Source organism: Equus quagga, chromosome 4 (genome assembly GCF_021613505.1).
Source record: "Equus quagga isolate Etosha38 chromosome 4, UCLA_HA_Equagga_1.0, whole genome shotgun sequence".
Lineage (NCBI taxonomy): Eukaryota > Metazoa > Chordata > Mammalia > Perissodactyla > Equidae > Equus > Equus quagga.
The window spans coordinates 109,588,402-109,606,848 of record NC_060270.1 but is presented as its reverse complement, the minus strand read 5'-3'; the positions used below and the strand labels follow the sequence as shown (position 1 = coordinate 109,606,848).

Sequence of the window (18,447 nt, the reverse complement as noted above, 5' to 3'; positions counted from 1 at the left end):
TGTGACCGATCGAGGATGAGGCATTCTTTCCATGTTTGTCAGTGAAGTGAGGAGATGGCTGTTTGTGGCTATGATAGCAAATTTGATGTATAGAAAATATCATAGGCTTTGCCTAACTCAAAGTAGGGGCTTCTAGAATCATAATGGCATGTGTTAAATGATTCTTGAATAATAGAATTCACTATATTGTCATTTATGCAGAGTTATTTCAGATTGCTGTAGAGACAACTAAAACTTTTGCTTCCATTGCCTGATATTCTCTGGTTGTGAATTATTGTGTAAAAATGTATGTCAGTTATATGTCAATTATATCTCAATTTTTAAAAAGACGAAAACAAAGCGTTTATCAGTATATATTAGACTGCTTCAAGTTGCCAAGAGCAGTTCCTCTTTACCACATGCGTTATCAAAGAGACCATTGCAAATGCTAATAGATTTGATGCACTCAGAAACATATAATTAGCATTCATAAGTTAAATAAATTAATGACACTGTTCAAGAAAACAAATGTGCCATCTGTGAATCCAAGTCTTAAGGGAATAAAGAGCCACCACAGAGATGAGACGTAAATGACTCTTGGCAGATACTGAGCTTGGCATGGCATTAGATGCTTTTTGACATCACGCTTCACTTTTCAACAGACTCTTGGTTTCTACTTTTTTTTTTTTGAGGAAGATTAGCCCTGAGCTAACTGCTGCCAATCATCCTCTTTTTGCTGAGGAAGACTGGCCCTGAGCTAACATCCAAGCCCACCTTACTCTACTTTTTATATGTGGGACGCCTACTACAGCATGGCGTGCCAAGTGGTGCCATGTCCGCACACGGGATCCAAACCAGCGAACCCAGGCCGCCGAAGTGGAATGTGTGAACTTAACCGCTGTGCCACCAGGCTGGCCCCAGACTCTTGGTTTCTAAATATAACTATTTTTATTTATGTTTTTACCTTATTAATACATCTTTCCACTAAGTACAACTGTGTTATTAAATGATATGCTAATTGTGATATCATTATTGGCAATATCACATCGATGTAATGAATGGTGGGTATTACATTGCTGTGTAAATGGTGGGTATATACAGAAATTTTGAATACTTCATTTACATAATGAATTAAGTTGCTGCTAAGTAAAAAAATAGTAGGTATAATTTATAAGGCCACCGCGTACAGCTGTGTAAGTTGTGCAATGCACGATTCCAGTTCATTCTACTCAAGTAGAGTGCAGTGTGAACACTATCCTCAGGTGATATACTGTACACGACAGCACAGGTGTATGTGGCTGCCCTGGAGTTCATATGTCTTGGCAAAGCCTTTTCGGTATGCTTCCTGAAAAACGAGAAAGTGGACATTCTAATGACTGGGTGACAAGAACTTTTGCAAGTCAGAAAGTTTCCAATTTCTTGTTTTCAGCAAAAGTCAAAGAACATTTTTGACAAATAACTTGGAAAGAATCCACGAAATGAGTGGCATTGCTATCATAAAATTCCTGTCCTTCTCATCTACTTGTCCATGTGAACACATTTCCTCAGGGATCATATCTGTGGAAATGAAAAATAAGAATGTCATTGACCCTAAACTCTGTCTCCTGCCAGCAGTATGCAATACTCAGCCAAAGATATACGGCCTAGATGAAAAGAAAATGGCCTGATGCATCAGACTGAAAGAATTTTTGATAAATTTTTACTTTTGATTTAAACATATTTGTTCTTTGATCAATTATAATAATAATTGTAATGTTAATCAGCCCAGAATTTTTCACTACTTAGGAATCAAGGACATAAACAGATAAAATTTTAATTTATGTACATTTTTGTCACAGAGAAGTTTAAGAGGTGATTGATAAAAGATTTTCAAGTATAAAAATATACAGACAATCCTTTCTTTGAATGGTTCCAATACGCATAAATTTCAGTTAGCAGTTTAGTCAAATACCACCAATCCCCTAAACAGGGTTCAAATTTCAATTACTATGGTATATTAACTGTAATTGCATAAAATACAAATTTCACCTCACTAGTCCTTCAGTCCACAAATCACTACATAAATAACAGATGAGCATCATAATCAGTGACCAGTCATGTCTCTTCTTTCAAAGTCATTGGTGATTGGTCACTGTGCATCTGTTATTCATTTCATACACAGACAGCAATGCTTGTAGTTGTCTTACCTCCTTGACTGCCAATCATAAATCTATGTAATATTTTACAAAAATAGATCATTGTAACAGGGCATTGGTCAACAAAAATGAAAGTGTAACACAGAATTGAAAAGTGACAATGTGTAAGTGAAATTTGAATTGAACACAATGAAGTTCTTGAAGAAATTGCTCACCGTGGAAATGTTGACACTGCCACCACGGGAGAGACTGTGGATATGCAGCCAATGGAACTTGGTGCCGGTGAACTTCGTGACTTAAGTGAGGAAAGCGACGGCTGACAAAAAGGATGAAGGTACCCCAGGAGAAGTGATGCTGGCAAAAAACTTCATATTAAAGGAACACTTGGAGACACTTCAGGACATTGGAACTGCAAAGGATAAAACGTTGGAAGCTGACCCAAACTTAGAAAGAAGTATGAGAATTCACCAAGGCACAGAAAGATGGTTGCTCTGCATCGTAAGTTATATGACAAAAGGAAGGCAAGAATTGTTCAAACTACTCTCAATAAGTTTTTCACAAAGAAATAAAATACTTTAATTCCTAATGTTTATAATTGAAGTGTACTAATTTTGGTCTTATGATGTTTTTCATTTTCCTATACATTTATAACTGACAGTTTTTGATGTTCTGACAAAAAATTTTAAAGGTCACAGGACAATTATAATTTTTCCTACTGATTATTAAGATTATTTTGCACAGTAATCTTGCACAGTCACTTTTACGGTCCTGCACTACTGTAAAAAGTGAAGACTGCCTGTATTTTCAGTAGGATAGCATTCTCTGGGAGAAGTGGAATGGAAATATGAGCTCAAGAAGGAAAAAGAGTGAGAGAAAAATTTCCCACTGGTAAAGAACAACTTGTTTACGTATTTTTAAATGAATGATGGTAGGTTTCAAATTACCACAGTTAGCTTTTACTAAACAGATTTAAGAGTTATTTAAAAGCTTATTAAAAAGTCATTATTTACAATGTTAGAAATTACAATCTTGGCAAATGTTTAAACTTATGATGAAAAGTTTTCAATATCAATCTGAAAATGACTACATAGTTTTCAAAGTTATTTTGGGAGTACTTGTTCAAAAAATATATGAAAGAGGAGTGGTCTATTCTCAAAACAAGAACCAGCCTACTTCTCTTAGGGGGGAGGGTCATTTGAAAAATAGCAGTTTATGAACCAGCCCTGATGGCCTAGTCATTAAAGTTTGGCGCTCTCACTGTTTTGGTGGCCTGGGTTTGTTTCCTGGTCGCAGGACCACACCACCCATCTATCAGTTGCCATGCTGTGGTAGTGGCCCACATTGAAGAACTAGAAGGACTTACAAGGACTAGGCTATACAACCATGAACTGGAGCTTTGGGGAGGAACAAAAGAAAAGAGGGAGATTGGCAACAGATGTTAGCTCACGGCAAATCTTTACCTGCAAAAAAGAAAAAAAAAACACATAGTAGTTTATTGAGATTATGTTTTTGGGTGCCATAGTTAAAGCTAAATTTCAGATAATTTCCTTCAGATAGAGGATAATAAACTACGGACTTTTCAATTACAAGCAACAGAAACCCAATTCTTCCAACTAGAAAAAGAATGAAAGTAAAAGCATTGGCTCAAATAAACCTCTAGACAGACTAATATTCTTAAATAAGTCACATCAAAACTCTCCAAGGACTCCCAATCTCATTCAGTGAAAGCTGAAGGGCTTACAATGACTCCTGGACCCCCACACCCAGCTTCTGTTCCCACCAGGAATGGCGCTGCCTTAGGGCTTTACTATGGCTTAGCTACTGTATTCCTTTTGTCTGCACTGCTTTTTTCCCAGCTACTGCTACATGACCCGTTAACTCCCCTCCACCACATTTTTGCTCAAATACCAGCTTCCCAGAGAGGCCTTCTTTTACCAACCTATTTAAAATTATCTCCCTACCCCACTTGCTATTCTCTATCCTTCTTCTTTGCTTTATTTTAATCCATAGTACTTATTACCATCTATGATATTATATATTTCTCTTTTTTATTGGTTATTGTTTGCTTTCTCCCACTAGAATGTAAGCTCCATGAAAGCAGCGATTTTGGCCTGTTTTGTTCATGGTTATATCCCCAATTCATTCCTGTATTCCGAGAACGGTGCCTGCCACAAAACATGCTCAGTAAATATTTGTTGTATAAATGAAGACACGAATGGACTAAGAGTAAGACTTTCAGAATTTTCTTCAAAAGCTTGATCAAGGGCTCACAGTTCTCTGAGAAATTACATCAATGACTTAATCTACAGACATTGCCTTCCTGCAGCATATGGTCTAAAAGTTTTGTACTTTTTTCCTTTTCAAATTCAAAGCATCTGGTTTATCCATCCCTTCCTTCTCTCTCTGACATCACTCCTATCAGGTCTTTATCACTTCTCACCTGGCTTACTGCAGGATTTTCCTGTGTCAGTCTCTCCCCTTTCCTGCACACTACCCAAACACGGATTTCTTCACATCACTTCCCTTTACTTGCTCCTAAGGGCTATCTGGAAAAAATTCAAACTCCATTGATTAACTTTCAAACTTGTCCATAAACTAGCCAAATCTCACTCACAAAGCTTTATTCCACTACTCCCCAGTTTAAACCCTTAACTTCATCAGGGCAGCCCCCTCATCACTACCTCATGAATATGCTGTGCTCGCCCCCATCTTGGTTCACATTATTCCCTTCGTCTGGGAAGCTCTAGCAAGACCTTTCCATCTCTCCAAATCCTTTCCATCCTTTAAGGTGTGGATCACAGTCTATCTCCTTCATAAAGCTTCTCTTATATCGTAATTAATCAATGGACTGAGTACAAAACACAATGCTATATGGTCACCTGGTCCTTCTTTGACCTAAGTACTTTATGCTGATTACTAAGAAGCTTTATGAAGCATACTTTGGTATTATGAATTACATATGTACATGTCCCACCTCTTCAATCAAATTGTAAATTCTCTGAAGTGCATCATTCTTTCTAAGACATAGTCCTACACCTCTTATACTTCCACAGGTTTTTGTTTTTGTTTTTTGAACATGGTAGGCACTCCCAAAATATTTGTTGAATGAAGTATTTTTAGCCCCTCAAAATATACAATAGGATATTTGTCTGGACTTAAATGTGAAAAGGGCTAAGTCGTTGGATCCCTGAGAGAATATACTTTCATACTGAAGTGAGGATAATAAAATATTGCTTGGACCAGGTTGTGAAAAAAGTTGTGATTTTGGCATGTAACAAAATCCAGAATATGACTACAGAGTGGTAGAAAAAATGTATACGAGCAAGTTTTCCATTTTGCACTGATTATAAAATCCTATGTGGTGGGGCTGGCCCCGTGGCCAAGTGGTTAAGTTCACGCACTCTGCTTCAGTGGCCCAGGGTTTCGCCAGGTTCGGATCCTGGGTGTGGACATGGCACTGCTTATCAGGCCATGCTGAGGCGGCATCCCACATGCCACAACTAGAAGGACCCACAACTAGAATATACAACTATGTACCAGGGGGATTTGGGGAGGAAAAAAAAAACCTATGTGGCAAACGGTATTTAGTATAATTGTAAATATTTTTACTGGATGTTTAGATACACGACTGAAAATTTATTATTTAAATATAAAAGACAAACATTTTTTGCTAAGTAACATCTTCCATAAACAATGGGAGTTTCTAAGAATTTCTGTGTTAGAAAACATCTATGTTAATATTTTGTTTCCATATGAACCATCATCACACAGACATCAATTTGTATGACATAAACAAGGAGGAATGACTTAGCTTTTGGCCTAGAATATATTATTTCATAAGCCCTTATGGAGCACATTGAAAAATCTGTCTACAACAGAATTATCACACTGTCCACCTAAAAAAAGAAACCCAACAGGGTGCGCAAATGACAGGATATTAGGTAAAAGAGTTCAGTCAACTCATTATTGTTAATATATTCCCCATAGCTGGTCTCACCTGAAGATGTGCCGTGGGGTTGCTAGGTCAGTGAAGGACTCTTCCTCTCACCTTCCGAAAAAAAGCAGATCTGATTATATGAGTAGGGAAGCGGCTATAAATTCCAGTCCCATTCACACTTTTAACAGAGCTAGTCTACCCTGTCTGGTGCCTGCCTGCAGTTGCCCGTTTGATATATCAGCTGTCCCCTGAAGCAGCTTATGATACCATAAAGGAAAATCTTCTCTAACTCTCCTTCAAGGCTAATATAAACCAGAAGCTAAAAAATTCAAATGCTGTAAAAGTAAATGAATAAATGGGCACATCAGAGATAACAATGTTTAAAAAGTAGAATAAAGATATAATTATAATTTGTACTACAAAAGTAGATTTAAACTGATAGATGTGTGCCACAAAACATATAACACCTGGACAGGAAAGGAAGCCTAATATGTATCTACCAAGAAGAATGAAGTGATTAAGTATCAAAAATATTTATTAAACACTCAGATGGTGATTGCTGTGCTGTGACAAGGCGACGGACTTGGTGAGAAGGAAATTTTTATATGGGGAAAGATATTCTGGATCTGTGGCTTTAAGAGTAGCAGTATTTAGTACAATACGTACAATTGCTGTATCTTCCCATGATCCACAAATAAAAGATACGGACTTTTAATCATTAAGTTAGTAGTTCTCAAATAGGGATTATTTTATTCCCCAGGAGACATCTGGCAATGTCCGGAGATGTTTTTGGTTGTCATAACTTGGAGGGAGGAGTGCCACTGGCATCTAGTGAATAGAGGTCAGGGATGCTGCTAAATATCCTACAACACACAGGAAACAGCTGCTCCGCCCCCTGACGCCCAACAAAAAATTATCCAACCCAAAATGTCCACAGCACCAAAGTTGAGAAAGCCTGCATTAAGTCGCTTACTATACCAGGTCCCACTCTAGCAGTTTATTTCTGTGTCTAGTAATTCCTCTTTGGTGACCAAGTGCACAGGAGCTGGGGTAGGTTACTCTGTGGCAGGTAAGCTTGCACATCATCACGTTTGGCTACTTATTTGGAGGGGCCAGGCTGGACTCACTTTTAGGGGTTGAATTCACTTTCAGATTGTTTCTATGGCGCTCAGACTTGACTTATAGGCCAGGCAAGGTTGCTTTCTGGCTTTTATTGTTTTTATAGGAAATGGTGCTAGATTCAGCAGGTTAGGCAATCAAGAGGCATCTAAATATTTGAAGTATTTGTAGTAGACATGCAGAACTTAGGCATGCCCTGGGAGAATTTCTGGAAAGAGTACACCTCCTCACCCCCAACACCTCTGAATTGCTACTACTTAGGGTTGTAGGAAAGAGATCACTACAATTTTTAACAAAGTGCATCTCATTGGAGTATACCATGCTACAGCCACAGTAAACTAATACAATGCCTAATTTAGTAAATCTTCACAACAATCTTAGGACGTAGGTACTATTATTATCTCCATTTAATAGATAAGGAAATTGGGGTATTGAGAGGCTAACAATTTACCCACTCCAGGGCTAGAATTCAAATTCAGGTCTTTCTAATCCAGAGCAGAGCTTTTACACCCATGTTGCATTAGAAATTAACAGTGAGACGCTACAATTTCTGCTTCTGGAGGAACAGGGACTGGACTAACCTCCCACTGTATACAATGAGAAAACTGGACAAAACATGAAATAACAGCTTTCAGGCATTGGACAACAGGCAGTGCAGTCCATGATCCCTGAGAGAAGAGAAACAAATGAAGTGAGCCCTATAATTGCCTCTATTTCTGCCTGGAGACACTTTCCAGGCCAAGGTGCAGGGAGGGGGAATCCCCAGCAGACCATGGTAGTCTCTCTGGGTTGAGGAGATGAAGGTAAGTCTAGGGAGGCAAAAGTGGCTGCAAATTGCAGGGCAGAGTACCAGACAGGAAGAAGCTAAACTGAGAAAGAGTTCCAGAAACCTGTAGGGGGGATTTCCCCTTAAGTCTATGCTTGGATACTAAGCCACACATGCATAGGCTGGAACTCTCTAAGTCTGGGGAGAGAATGACCCCAGGAACTATAAATCAAACAATTTCCAGAGTACACAGAGCAGAAAGATTCCTGAGTTCCCATCAGATCCAGAGAAGCACTAGGTTTGACACAGTGGGGAACAAAGAAGGAAAGGGGAAGAATGATGCTCATGTTAAAAGGGCACAGGAAAAAAAAGATGGATAGGTAGCGGGATGGATATGTGATAAAACAAGTAGAGTAAAATGTTAATGGTAAAATCTAGATAGTATGTATATAGATGTTTGCTGTAAAATTAAAGGGAATATTAGTAAAAACTTTATGTCCATAAATTTCACAGCTTACATGAAATGGACAAAGTCTTCAAGAGACACCATGGTGGTTTTAAAGTATGTCCAAAATTCTTTAACTCTCCCTGAAAGGTGGAGTCTAATTCCCCTCCCTTTGAGTGTGGGCTTGACTCAGTGTTCTGTATTAACAAATAGAATATGTGGAAGTGAAGGCATTTGAATTCTGAGACTAGGCCACAAAAGGCACTATGGTTTCCTCCTTGCCCTCTCTCTTGGATCACTCACCTGGTAGGAAATTATGTCTTTAGGACACTGAAGGAGCTCTTTGGAGAGGCCCATGTGGTTGGAAATTGAGGCTTCCTGCCAACAACCAGCAGTAAGCTGAGCCTTTCTGGTAACAATCAGTGAGAAACTGAGTCCTCCTGCCGAAAGCCATGTGAGTGAGACGCCTTGCAAGCAGATCCTGCAGCCCTAGCTGATATCTTTACCCATTAGAGATCCCAAGCCAGAACAACCCAGCTAAGTGCTCCTGAATTCCTGACCCACAGAAACTGAGATAATTAATGCTTAGTTTTAAGCTGTTAAATTTTGAGGTAATCTACTATGGAGCAACAGGTAACAAACAGTCACAAACTACCAAAGCTTACTCAAGAAAAACCATTCCTGAATAGTCATATATCTATTAAAGAAATTGAATTAGTGGTTAAAAATCTTCTAACAGGGCTGGCCTGGTGGCGCAGTATTTAAGTTCACATTCCGCTTCGGCGGCCTGGGGTTCGCTGGTTCGGATCCTAGGTGTGGACATGGCACCGCTTGGCAAGCCATGCTGTGGCAGGCATCCCACACATAAAGTGGAGGAAAATGGGCATGGATGTTAGCTCAGGGCCAGTCTTCCCCAGCAAAAAGAGGAGGATTGGCAGCAGATGCCTGAGCAGATTAGCTCAGGGCTAATCTTCCTTAAAAAAAACCCAAAACCTTCCAACAAAAACTCCAAGGCCTAGACGGCTTCATTGTTGAATTCTATCAAACATTTAAGAAAGACCACCCGTTAGTTTAATTGTTGCTCCTTTCAATGTCATCTCTTTTCCTCTGAATGCTTAATGCTTTTTCCACCTTTGATTATCGGTAGTTCTCCTATGGTGTGATTTCATATGGTTTTCTTTTTATTTATCCTGTTTGGGGTTCATAAGGGCTTTTGAACCTGTGGTTTGATGTTTTTCATCAATTTTGTAAAGTTCTCAGTCATTATCTCTTAAAACATTGCTTATGTTTCATTTTCTTTCTCCTTTTCTTCTGGGACACCAATTTCCTGTTAGATCTTACTACATCTTTTATGTCTCAACTTCTCTTCTGTATTTTCACTGTTTTGTCTTCTCTCTCTGCATCATTCTGGGTATTTCCTACTAACTTGTGTTCATTCACTAATTCTCTCTTCAGCTATGCCTGTTCTGTTGTAAAATTCATCCATCAAGATTCTAATTTCAGGGGCAAGATGGGTGGCGCAGCAGTTAAGTTCGCACATTCTGCTTCAGTGGCCCAGTGTTTGCCCGTTTGGACCTACACACCGCTTGTCAAGCCATGATGTGGCAGGCATCCCACACATAAAGTAGAGGAAGATGGGGACAGATGTTAGCTCAGGGCCAGTCTTCCTCAGCAAAAAAGAGGACGATTGGCAGCAGATGTTAGCTCAGGGCTAATCTTCCTCAAAAAAAAAAAAAAGATTCTAATTTCAGTCATGGTAATTTTCAGTTCTAGTATTTCCATATTGTTTATGTAATTTTCAATTCTTTCTCAAAATTCTCACGTTTAGTTTGTGTCTAAAAACTCCAATATCTGGAGGTCCTGCAGATCTGTTTAAATGCTGCTGGTATTTATTTATGCCTTTTGGTGTGGCTACTTTTTATTGTGTGCCCTACAATGTAGTTGGCAAAACTGTTTATAGATCTGAGGCCTACTGCACTAATTTTCTATTGCTGCATAACAGTAACACCATAAACAGCATCTTAAAACACATTTATCTCACAGGTTCTGGGGGTCAGGAGTCCAAGCTCAACTACAGTCTGTTTCAGGGTCCCATAAGGCTAGATCAAGGTGTCAGGCTGAGCTGTGGTCTCAGCTGAGGCTCCACTAGGAAAGGGTCCACTTCCGAGCTCACATGGTTGCAGCATTCTGTCACCTGCACACCGTTGGACCAAGGGCCTACTTCTTGCTGTTGGCTAGAGGCCACCCTCAGTTGCTTGCCCTGTGGCCATCTCTGAAGGTCAATTCACATCACAGCTTGAGTCTTCAAAATCAGCAAGGGAGAGAGTTCCTTAACAAGATGGGCATTAGAATCTTATGTAATGTAACCATGTAGACATAATCACATACATCCCATCATCTTTGTTGTAATCCTTTGATTAGAAGCAAGTCATAGGTCACCCCTTCATACACACGGAACACCAGGATACAGGGATCATGGGTGCAATCTTAGAGTCTATCTGCTACACTTAGGATGTTAACTTCCTCTTGAGAGAATTTAGATTTGCTTCTGCCAAGCACCCGGGAGCTCTAAACACCCCAGATAACCTCAATCCAATCTCAAGGACTGAGAGTATTCAAAGCTGAGCTGCCATCCCTTTGAATGCATTTACTTCTGAAGAATTCTCACTCCTAATGGGCAGCCTTTCGGGATTCTCACTCAAAGTAAGTGGAAGGGTTTATCAACGCAGGCCATATATTCCAATGGCTCTTTCTCCTGGTCCCATGACATTGTCAAGATAGCCACTCAGTCATCTTAGATACCACTTACAGAATTGGCCAACTGTTCCATGGACAAGCAGCTCACCTCCCTAGGTTTCTGAGCTGCCTTACCAATTGTTCACTGTTATCAGCTCTCTCACGTCTTTAAGCAGCTTTTCAAAATTTTAAGCAGTTCTAAAAATTTTGTTCAGCTATCAGCTTTTCTAGATGTACTGTGTAGAAGATGTGGTCTAAATTACTTGGTCTACCGTTACCATAAATGAAAGTCTTATTTTTTTTTACTTCCATAGTTTATAATTTGTTACTAGCCTCAACATGTAGAGAAACAATAATCAATAAGAGTCAATGTGTTTCAACATAATCTAACCTACTAATTTAAAACAAAACAAAGATTTACTTTTTCAATCTAGAAAAAAATTAGAAAGTACCAATTCTTTTCCCATTAAATTATACTGAACATTTCTATTTCTGGAGCTTTCCATAATGGAAAAGGAAATCCTAACATGATTACATAATGGATATTTATGCCTCTACAACATGAGAGTCTAGAAATTAGCATGGAATTATAAAACTTTCTAGATGAGTAGAAATTTTGCTAAAATCCCTATATGAAACAGTCTCTTAAATGTTGAATATTCCTACAAATTATATATTGCATTACTCAAGACTGCATTGCCAAATAGAAATAACATACTGATTAAACTAGCATATTGGAGTTATAGTCTGTGATGCTAATATAAATTGAAAATATTTGAAGGACATTAATTTGTATTTCATTTCAAAAGGAAAGTCTGAATTGACCAAACTTTGGGCAATAGATACTGTATCCCTATTTTTAAAATACACTGATTTAGGAGTAGGACATTATATATATTTGGGGGCCTTTTGTGCTTATGTGAATACAGCAACAGGCTTATTTTTAAGATCTGTCACTACTGGACATGCCTTTGAAATAAATATCTAAGAAAGTAGGGGCCGGCCTGGTGGTGCAGTGGTTAAGTTCACACGTTCCACTTCTTGGCAGCCTGGGGTTCACCGGTTCAGATCGCGGTTGCAGACATGGCACCCCTTGGCAAAAGCCATGCTCTGGTAGGCATCCCATACACAAAGTAGAGGAAGATGGGCACGGATGTTAGCTCAGGGCGTCTTCCTCAGCAAAAAGAGGATTGGCAGCAGTTAGCTCAGGGCTAATCTTCCTCAAAAAAAAGGAAAAAAAAGAAAGTAAAATATATGACTACTGCCTCTGGGAATAAATTTAAAAATATAATCTACCTATTAACCACCTTTGCAGCTACAGACCACTAATTGCACTTACCTCTGACCTCAATTCTGTACTCCTCTTTTTCCCAATTTTTCCCAGGCATATGACCATCTGTAATGAAACCTCTATTTTTCATCCTTCTTTGCAGTTAGATGAGGGCATTGTGACTTAAATTTTGGCCAATGAAATTTAAAGGAGGGTGCAACCCTCTCACTCACTGCCCTTCTTCTTGCTGGCCAGAATGTTGATGTGAGGGATGGAGCTTGAACAGCAATCTTGGATCACGAGTTGGAGGCCAAGGCTGAGGTTGGTAGAGCAACACAGTACCCTTGAGATACTTACCTCTGGAATTCTTTTAAGTGAGAAGAAAAAAAAAATCTCTCTTTTTTTTGAGCCACAGGTATTTGGGGTTTTAGTTGTATGCTGCTGCACCTCATCTTAACTGATACACATTTCAGTTGCTGGCATGTTACTCCTTTATTAGAAATAGTAAATGAGAAATTATTTCAACACCTGAAGACCAAACTACAACAGAAGATTCTGTAGGCTCAAGATTTTGAGACATTCTGGAAAGAGTTTTCTGTAAAGTATATCCTTTCCGTGGCATGGCAACATCATTCTTCTTTAAAAACATTACTGGACAGACGTCATTTCCACCATCACCTATATAAACAATTCGTGCATAATTCACTCCCTGCTGTAACTGTTTATCTACAAATTCTACCAAAACTACATTTTTGCAAAGATTTTTTGGGCATCTATTACAAGAATGAGTATGATAATTTTCCACAGTGAGAAGACCATTGCTATCAAAAGCTGCTGGATTTGTAAATACTTTATCAAACACATCTCGAAAATTGGTAGCTTCTAAAACCCAATTTATGAAGACTGAATTTGAATCTGAAATAATAATGCACTCAAATTTATCCTTGTTCTTTCTTATAAAGTTTAAAAGTTCCACCATCCCTGGAGTGAGAGGCATTGATGTCACTGCTCTTTTCATTTCATCTTCTGTTACACCTTCATCTCCCAAATACTTAAAGACTCTGCCCATAAATTTTGTCCAAAATCCCTTTTCATAAGAATCTTGTAGTTCGATAGGAAGCTTTTTCTCTGGAGCACATTGTACAATCCTGGTGTCACTATTGTCATCTATGATTGTATGGTCAAAGTCAAAAACCAGCAAAATTTTCATGGTTCCAGAAACAGATTTGGGTTACCCTGAAAAAGAAGAAATATTATTCCTAAACATACTGTTTTACATATCTATTACACTTATTTAACAAACATTACTGAGTGTTAATCTGCTAAAACAAAGGGTGAATATAAACAAGCTAAAAATGATCAAGCATTTAAGACTACTACCTAAGCACTTTTTCCTAAGAAGGAAAGTTCATATTTGAGTATTTTAAGTGAATGGAAAAGAGAATATTTAAAAAGGATACTCAGGGGTTGGCCCCATGCCAAAGTGATTAAGTTTGAATACTCTGCTTTGGCGGCCCAGGGTTTTGCCAGTTTGAATCCTGAGCTCAGACACGGCACCACTCATTAAGCCATGCTGAGGTGGCATGCCACATGCCACAACTAGAAGGACCCACAACTAAAATACACAACTATGTACCAGGGGTGCCTTGGGAAGAAAAAGGAAAAATAAAACCTTTTTTTCTTTTTTTTTGAGGAAGCTTAGCCCTGAGCTAAGATCTGCCAATTCTCCTCTGTTTTCTGAGGAAGACTGGCCCTGAGCTAACATCTGTGCCCACCTTCCTCTGCTTTATATGTGGGATGCCTACCACAGCATGGCTTGACAAGCAGTGCCACGTCTGTACCTGGGATCCAAATCGGCAAACCCAGGGCCACCAAAGCAGAACGTGTGCACTTAACCGCTGCACCACCAGGCCGGCCCAGAAAAATAAAATCTTTTAAAAAAGGATACATTAGTACATTCCTGTGGGGATGATTCTTTGAGCACTCAGAATTAAACTACAGAGCAATCCAATGAGAGAAGTAATGAAACAATTATTTTCTTACAGTCTAATTTAGGAAAGTTATGACAGGAAAAAAATGTAGGCTAATCATTCTTACTGTCTTTAAATTACCATTCACAATCAAACTTATTAGTTTAAAATATTTATAATAATCCTATTAAATAAGAATTCATGTGTAATATAGATTCTCTGTGTACTAATCAAAATTCTGACCAAATTTAACATAATAGGAAACTTGCAAAATTCAAATGATTTTTCTAAAAACGTGTTAAACTTGAAACCATCAATGCCAATGTCATAACTAAACAGTTGCTTAATGCTGTACTTGAAATTCTAAACAAATTACTTGAACTGGAGGTCAATTCAATTCTTCCAGACTAGAAGTAACTTTTGTTAATGATTTCCACGTTTATTTATATTTTCTCTAGATAGTTTAGCTCTGGAGTGACAAAGAATCTGGATATATGTGAGTAATCACATTGCTTATGATATGACAATTACGTAAATCTCTGCCTTCATTAAAAGATAATGAAGATCATTAGTTATAAATCTCAAGAGAAAAGATAAGAATAAACTGGTCAACAGATGGTATGGATGAAAATTATCAAGTAAAAAAGATAATTATACAGAATACCCATAAAAAGCTAAAATTAGTGTGTATAAACAAAAAAAATTTTTTTAAAGAGTAATTAACATTTTTGGAGTTATCACTATACACCAGGCACTGGACTAAGAACTTTACAATCTCATCATCTCATTTAACTGTCACAGCCCTATTAAGTAGGAATTACTATCCTCATCTTAGAGATATGTAAACTGGAGCTTAAGTACTAGTTAAACTGGTTAAGTAATTTATTAAGTGGCAGAGCTGGAATTTGGACTCAGGTCTGCTTGACTCCAAAGTTCACGTTTTTAAGTATCAGACTCTAGTGCCTAAGAAATAGAATATTTAAAGACTATTAATCAGTTTAAAAATAAAACACTAAGTAGGTCACTTTGACAAAAAGATGCTTAATTACACGAAAACATTCATTAGTCTCAAAATACACACTAACCATGATACCACATCTGTGATCTACTTTATAACTATTGTGAGGTTTTAGCAAGAAATCCTAAAAAGAAAAGTGAAGAACTCTACCAATAAGAAAAAGCAGAAGTCAATTAAAAATGGAAAACATGGCATTTAACCACATGTATTTTCTGGTTTGTAACAATAGATATCCAGAGGGTGAAACTGAGAATAGAGCTTGCGGCTCATAGAAGAGTATGTATTCTTTGTCTCTCAATGGAGACTCTCTGGAGAACAACTAAGCTAGAAGGGTATCTCCTGTTGTGTGAATTTAGACAGTGTATAATATTTTGATACTCTAGATCCTTGTATCTCTAAATGTCTAATCCAGGTGTCTCTGACTGGCTCCCAGAGATTTAAGTGCACAATTCACTTTCCCATAGAAACAATATAATAAACAGCAATAAGGCATAGCTGGCAATCACATCAGTACTGTACCTAGGCACATTTTAAATTAAACGTGTTTTTTTAGCATTCTGAATTTACAAATAATTTCTAAAACTTTTTCAAATGTAACTCATTGTTGGCTGAAAACTACCTCAAGCCAAGATTTTATTAACCACAAGTTACTGAAACTCCTAAACTATTAATCTCAAAATAGTAAGAAATATCATAAGCCTGAAGTTGACATAGTTCCCTTGCTGACTATTAATTTCTATCTAAAAGTGTACTTTTCTAAATTTCAGATCTTTTTCTATTAGTTTTTTCTCACCTCCAACATAAATCTTTATTGAAAATACTTACCTAACTTAAGTATTTCCAAGACAATTAATCTTACTTCAGCATACAGCTTAGGTTAAACAGTCATGACAACCTTCAGTTTTAAACACCAGCCAGTTTCTAGCCAACAATGCTCCTACTCTATATTGGGGAACAAAGTCTTCTGATTTGGAGCAAAGGAATGGAGACTTAACTCCTAAAGTTAATAAAAGTATTTAAGACATTTCAAAATTTACGTCTTCTAATTATGCTGTTTTCTCTTTCATCAGAAAAGCACTTGCTGGCAATGGAAGAAAGAAAATTTTGATTAAACAAAAACCTTAAAAATAAAACAGCGAATGTTATGTGAATGTAAGTTTTTGTCCAGTGGATAAAATCACAAGTGTTAGGCTGATTATGTTGAGATTTCCAGATTCCATTTTTTCCTTTTACTTGCTAAATGATAGAGAAATACCACATTCTGTTGTCAATAAACTTTCAAAGATTTAGTGCTGTACTTGAAATAAAAATGTCTCCAAAAATTAAGGATGTGCACAAAGATTTGGGTTTAAGAATACAAATTTATTTCGAAAACAATTTGCTAAAATTCCAAAAACAGTTATTAACTATTCTCACCGAAAGTATGAGCAGTATATATTTATTTAGTATGTCTGCAATGTTTCCATAGTCTAACAATAACCTATGTGCTTTTCACAGTAACAAAAACTGGAAAGTTCATAGACATCTAAGAATCGGAGACTGGTTAAATAAGACATGTATGTGATAGTCATATAACGGAACTACTTAGCCAGTAAAAGCTCAGATGTTCAGTTCTAATTCAACAAATTAAATGATATCCAACCACCATGTCAAGTTGGCAAATTATTGCCATCAAATCTTATAGGAGTCAATATTTTTCATAATCAATTTAGTTAAATTCCGGAGAATGTTTGTTGGGAGGTAATTCTGCATGGGTTTCTAGTGGTTCTGCATGTCTTACAAGCAAGGCAGTCACTGCCCTTCGCTCTGGACTATTATCTCAAAAATGTATGTATGGTGAACAGCCCTGAAAGGCATGCTTATTGTCCATTATAATAAAGATTTGGGTTCCTTCAGCTCAGGGTTCCTACTATCCTGTAATGCAACACACTCCATAAGCAGATCACTTCTGGCCCTCTCTGAATCATCCTGTGGGAACTGGGGCAAAAACCGCTGATAATCTGGCTACTGCTACTGCTGTAACTACTTCGTCTCTGACCTAGGGGTCTGGGTCTTCTACAAAACTGTGGCAGACTAAATTGTTAGCGTGCAAGCAGGGGAAAATCTCTCACCCATCTCAGGTCTTGACATTTTTAAAACTATGCTTCCAAAAAGCCCCCCAACGTTCTATGTGCAAAAACTAATTTCTGTCAACAAACATTTTATTAATCCTTTCATACTTACCAGCATTATTATGGTAAAACATCTCATAGAAAACCTGAAGAAAAACAGTACAACCACGTATTAGTGATTACAAATCTAAACTTTTCATTTAGAACATTTCCAATTTGGTGTCTAACGTGTACCTGTCGTAGCCATCTAGCTTGTAATGAAATCATTTGAACCTCGACGTGCTAGAAAAGGATCTTCTGAAACCAAGCCTGCATCCACTCTTAACAGATTTTTGAGTCCTTAATGGTCTGACTGGTCCCCCAAATACATTCAATTTACTATAATGTATTTGCCAAGCAATGAATGTTCTGGGACAACGTCCAAGTTTCAACATTCCAGTTTTTAAAAAACTAAGCCCCATCTATCTCAGGTCATGCCTTAGAAACCAAAGTACTTAAAACACGTTTTCTGTCATCAACCCCCGGGTTTCTATAGTTACGGAGGGCTTTGCCCTTCACCTTCCACCCGCGAGGATGTCTGCGGGCCGCACACACCCAGCCTAGGCCTCGCTCTCCCACACACCTGCCGGGTCCGCCCCGAAGGTAGGTGCAGGGACCTAGACGGGGGTCGTCCCCGGAGAGGCGAGCCTTGGATGAGGACGGGAGCAGCAGGCCGGTTCGGGTCCCCAGGGCTCCTCACTGACCCAGGGCGGCTGGCCCCCGCGCCACTCCCGCGTACTCTGTCCTGTCCTCCAGTTCCGTCCCCGCGCCTGCCCGCAAGGGCCGCCCCACTCGCGCGCCGGGCCTCGGCTTCCTGCGCAGGCGCAGCCGCCCTTCCCCAGCCCCTACGGCCGGGAGCTGCGCGTTCTTCGTTCCTCGGCGACCGCTGCCGTCACTTCCGGCGGCGTTGCCTAGTAACTGC

General features: G+C 38.5%; 1 protein-coding gene across 4 annotated transcripts; it reads right to left on the bottom strand.

Annotated features, from left to right (window-relative positions):
- Positions 1 to 1,225: 1,225 nt before the first annotated feature.
- PHOSPHO2 (phosphatase, orphan 2) lies at positions 1,226 to 18,352 on the bottom strand. Of its 4 annotated transcripts, none has more exons than XR_006888116.1 (6): positions 18,265 to 18,351; positions 17,599 to 17,632; positions 12,745 to 13,623; positions 6,112 to 6,162; positions 2,330 to 2,523; positions 1,226 to 1,536 (listed from the first exon to the last, which is right to left on the bottom strand). XR_006888116.1 is itself a non-coding variant. In XM_046657742.1 (3 exons), exon 3 carries the CDS (start codon positions 13,595 to 13,597, stop codon positions 12,872 to 12,874), a length of 726 nt encoding a protein of 241 aa, XP_046513698.1. In that variant the 5' UTR covers positions 13,598 to 13,623; positions 17,599 to 17,632; positions 18,109 to 18,352; the 3' UTR covers positions 12,304 to 12,871. The 4 variants fall into 4 exon arrangements, 1 of the variants encoding a protein (XP_046513698.1); XR_006888115.1 differs by having other exon boundaries at positions 18,230 to 18,327; XR_006888114.1 differs by having other exon boundaries at positions 1,227 to 1,536; positions 18,109 to 18,352.
- Between the last annotated feature and the right edge of the window lie 95 nt (positions 18,353 to 18,447).

Excerpts from the sequence above, each read along its gene's own strand:
- PHOSPHO2 (XM_046657742.1), bottom strand. The coding sequence starts at position 13,597 with ATGAAAATTTTGCTGGTTTTTGACTTTGACCATACAATCATAGATGAC.